The sequence below is a fragment of the Microtus ochrogaster genome, chromosome X, assembly GCF_000317375.1.
Source record: "Microtus ochrogaster isolate Prairie Vole_2 chromosome X, MicOch1.0, whole genome shotgun sequence".
NCBI classification, from domain to species: domain Eukaryota; kingdom Metazoa; phylum Chordata; class Mammalia; order Rodentia; family Cricetidae; genus Microtus; species Microtus ochrogaster.
The window spans coordinates 22,196,231-22,200,795 of record NC_022026.1 but is presented as its reverse complement, the minus strand read 5'-3'; the positions used below and the strand labels follow the sequence as shown (position 1 = coordinate 22,200,795).

At 42.9% G+C, this 4,565-nt stretch overlaps 1 protein-coding gene across 1 annotated transcript in view; it reads left to right on the top strand.

The window, feature by feature from the left end:
• Gcna (germ cell nuclear acidic peptidase) overlaps nucleotides 1–4,565 on the top strand; it is a 22,949-nt gene that overhangs the window by 15,729 nt on the left and 2,655 nt on the right. Inside the window, exons 4-5 of the mRNA XM_013350511.2 lie at nucleotides 1,017–1,161; nucleotides 3,656–3,794. Of these exons, the coding sequence (XP_013205965.2) occupies nucleotides 1,017–1,161; nucleotides 3,656–3,794 (284 nt within the window). The remainder of the gene's footprint in view (nucleotides 1–1,016; nucleotides 1,162–3,655; nucleotides 3,795–4,565) is intronic.

The following is a 4,565-nucleotide window of genomic DNA, read 5'->3' as shown; positions in this document are numbered from 1 at the left end:
AAAGAAAAAAACCCAAACAAACCAAACACTAAAAAGCAAATTTAAAAAACCCACTTCTATTTACATCAGTAGTAATTGAGCATTGGCCCAATCATGGTTTAATGGAAAGACTGAGGATTTGGGTCAGAAGATCTGTCTCTGACTTTTGGGTCAGACACCTGAGCTTTAGTCCCCTCATTTGCAAGATAGAGATGGGAACAAACAATGATATGATGCAAAGAGAGGTTCTTTGCAAATACTAAAATGCCACTGGTGGTTCTCAGGAAAGGCAGAGATGGGTCACTCTGTATCACGGGAAAGAATTGATGCCGCAGCACAAAAATGGGAAATCACCATTCATGCCAGGGAATGTTTGAGCTGCCCACTTTGAGCAGAGTAGAAGTGGTAGCTGGAAACAGTGGCTAGAATCACATTGACTCAGGCCTTGAATACCAGGCCAGCTGGTCAAGGAAAAGTCAGAAGGAAACAAAATGAATGTGGAGGTGAGTGGGTACTGGGTTAGAATGAAAAGAGCCTGGTAGTTAGAGAGTGCTGCTGTATGAAGGGGAAGGCAGGACTTGATGAGAGAGGTGAACCTGAGTTACAAAGCAGTTGCTGTCCGGGAGAGCCCACAGTCAGAAGATAGCAGTTCACATCCCAGTTGAACACAGGGTAAGGGAAAATGCATTCAAAATGCCTCCAAGGTTTTCTGTCAGTTGTGACAGAATTTTCATTATGGAGCCTGTTAGGCTAAAGATAGACTCATAAATCTGTTGGGAATTTACATTGAATAAATGAAAAATCAGAAACATCAGAGACTGAAGCTGTAGGTGTGGTTACCAGCCTTGAGGTTGAAACCTGGCCTCATACGTTTGAGAATGTGTGCCAAGAGTAAAGAGAAACACTGAATGGAGCCTGGGAAATAAATGTTCATATGTGATGAGCCAGAAGGAAAGAACAGCAAGTTTTTAGACCTTTATGCATGTCTTCTCCTATTTCTTTAGCCATGAAAAATTCACTTGAATTTACCTTTGTAGGAAACGTATGTGCAAAGTTCCTGGATGTTTCTTGAATAACATTGAGAAGTTAAAAGAGTATTCTGGAAGGAATTTCAAGCACAATAAGGAAGAACTGGCTCAGAAAATCTACGCACTACTTAACCACACTGTCTTTGATGGAAAGGTAGGAACAACGAATAAGTTTCTATTGAATACCTCTTGTACACTAGCATGCTTGGCTGCTGTACTAACCATGTCTACTTCATGTCTTGGAGCTGTGCTAGTTTGAGTAGACCTGGACCACTCCATGGGTAGAAAAGAAAGACTTATTGGGGGCCAAACTGCCAAGGCTCTCTCTCAGAGGGGCAGAGAGAAGCAAAACAGTGGGAAGGCAAGCAGATTTTATGATAGTCAGCAGGTAGCGGGGGGGTCTTTGTGCTGATATAGGCTGTTCAGATTAATCAGGAACTAGATGCCCTTACCCAATAATTGTCTGTTTACCCAGTTAGAGTCCTTCTGTTTAGGACATGGTCACCAGCACTGCCGTATTTGGGGGGGGGGCACTTTGGACTTAGCAAACATGAGAGAGAATGCTTGTGTGAAAGAGAACTTGTTTTGGTTGTATATATGAGCAGATGGCTATTACAGTAGGAAATCAGCACAGGGAGAATGACTGAAAAGTCTGAGAAGTCAGAAAATAGGATTTCCTGAAAGACATGAGGCTCCTGCTCCTTAAAAAATGGTTTGTACTGAGAACGGCAGCAGGGAAAGGACATGTGGTAAGGTAAAGAAGATGATGAGAAGGAGCTGGATGAGTTGCTTAGCCTCATTTTACCCATGTCTCTTGTAAAATGAGGCCAATAAGAGTGCAGTCATCTTTCTGTGCCTGCAGGGAACGGGTTCTGGTACCCCTCAACAAGTGGCAAAATCTACAGGTGCTCAAATCCCTTATAGAAAATGTCCTCTGCTCATCCTCTGTGTATATTTCTAGCAGATGCATGCTTTTGTCATTTTTTATTATCTGACAGTTTTGTACATTTATGGAATAAATTGTAGTCATTTCTGATCTGCAGTTTGTTGAATCCATGGTACAGAACTCAGGCCCGTTCTACTTACTACCTCAGAGTTACTATTAGACTGCAATATTTCCATAATCATAAAGTGCTTAGAACAGGGCCTAGGCCCAGCAAGCTCTTGTTGTCTGGTCTTCGATGGCCTTGGCAAGTAGGTTAGGAGAAGTTAAGTTTAAAATGGTAGGAACCAGTGCACAGGAATGTGTGACGGGAAGCTACTGCTGAACGACATCCATCTGCCAATAGCTTGGTGGTATGGACTGGATTAGAAAATGCAGAGGTAGGGACCTTCTGGCCACTTGTTTTGCTTGTTTGTTTTGGGCTCTTTTATTTCTTACCATGCTTCCTGCATGTGAGGAAAGCACCCCTGAGCTGTACCATCACCGGTAGATTGTTTGTTGTTGTTTAATCCAGTGTTACAGTCTTCTGCTGACGAGGCTTTGTGGAGGGAATTCTTATATCCTGAAGGTCCTGTAGCCTTTGGTACCCTCCCTCGTGCCAGCAATGTTGTAGCACATGAGTGGAACCCAAAAGCGTTCTGAGTTGAGCAGCTGCTTGCCTACCTCAATAGGCTTGTACTTGTCTCCTTGACTGCCCCTTCTTGGATCCATGAATCTGTGCACAAAATCCTTACATTTGTGTGGCCTTAAAAATCTCCTTCCTTGTGTCCTGATTAACCTATTAATTGTCATTCCCAGGACTTCAGTGTTTAGATTTGTTTTTTATTTGCATAAATTTCTCTTCAGCAACTCATGTACTCAGAGCCAAGAATGTAGGAGACAGTTCCTCTTACTTTGTTTTTATTTTTTGAGAATTTCATATGTGACTACTATCTTTGTGTCGTTTCTACCACCCCTGTTCTTCCTATATCTCCACCTCTCAAATTAATGACCTCTTTGTGTGTGTGTATAGTATGTGTAAAACCTTTTTTTTCTTTTCTTTTCTTTTTTCTTTTTTTTTTTTTTTTGGTTTTTTGAGACAGGGTTTCTCTGTGGTTTTGGAGCCTGTCCTGGAACTGGTCTTGTAGACCAGGCTGGTCTCGAACTCACAGAGATCCTCCTGCCTCTGTCTCCCAAGTGCTGGGATTAAAGGCGTGTGCCACCACCGCCCGGCTATGTGTAAAACCTACTGAGTCGATTTAGTGTTGCTCCTATGTGTTTAGAGCGGACCTCTTGGGATTGTATAGCCGATAAGAGTTCATCGCTGGAAAACTAATTATTTCTGCAGGGCAGTTATTGCCTGTGGCTTTTCATCTAGGGGTGGCGCCTTGTGAAATTTCCCTCGTCCACATTGGCATGTCCTCTTACTTTTTCTCAGAGGGAGAAAAACTCTTGTTCTTATTTTCTGATATGAGTTGTTTCTAGGGAGATAGCTTAGCAGTTAATAGCACTTAATGCTCTGGCAACAGACCCAGGTTTGGTTCCCAGTATGCACTTGGAAGCTCACAACTGCTCTATAACTCCAGATCCAGGGGACCTGACACTCTCTTCTGGTACACATGTGGTACATATAAACTCAAGCTTATACACATACACATACATTTTTTTAAAAAAAGTAAACCTTTAGAACTGCTTTCTGATACTTTTGTTTGCTTTTCATTTTCAGTTGCCAGAGAAAATAGAAATCATTTGGAATAAAAAGATGCTGCGGACTGCTGGTTTATGCACTACCCATGAGATACAACAACCCAAGAGGCAGCGCTGTGCTAAGATTTCAATTTCTCTGAAAGTCTGCGACTCTGCAGGTGATTCCAGGACTATGGTGGATTCACCCTAGCACCCTGTCCTTCTGATCTGTTAAATTACTCATCCCTGGCAACCTACGTCACAGCTTTGAACTGTCATTTCCATGTGGGTTAGATGTCTCACCTTTCCTAGGGATCCAACGTAGTCTCCAGGCCCATCTGCACATTTCCTGTGCCAGAGCCAGGTCTCCATTCTCTCAATTGCCAAGGGCCAAGATGCCTACTCGAGCCAGACAGTTTTTCATTTGTCAAAGTCTGGTGACTTATCCCCTCCTTCTGTTCCCTCAGTTTGTGTGTGTGTGCTACTATGTTGCTTTCCTGCTCAGAGCCTGGTTTTCAAGGCCATAGTAGTCTGCTCCTGCTTTATGTGGTTTATCTGGCTTCTCACTGCTCTCTGCTAGCCCATGGTTCATCCATTCTTTGCCCATTGGCGCTCAAAATGCAGCCCGTGGTTTTGTAGATCCAATCATTACTTATATTTTGTTTGACGTCCCCTGAATGCTCCCACCATATTGGAGACGACAGCCTCACACATGCCGTGTAAGTAGTATGCCATTGAATAGCAGTGACAACAGATTTTTAGAATCAAGTGTTTTGTCTTGTTTCTGATATCGTGTCTTGCTATGTTGTCCAGGCTGGTCTTGAACCCCTGGACTCAAGCAGACCTCTTGTCTCAGCTTTCTTTTTTTTTAATATTTATTTATTTATTATGTATACAATATTCTGTCTGCGTGTATGCCTGCAGGCCAGAAGAGGGCACCAGACCCCATT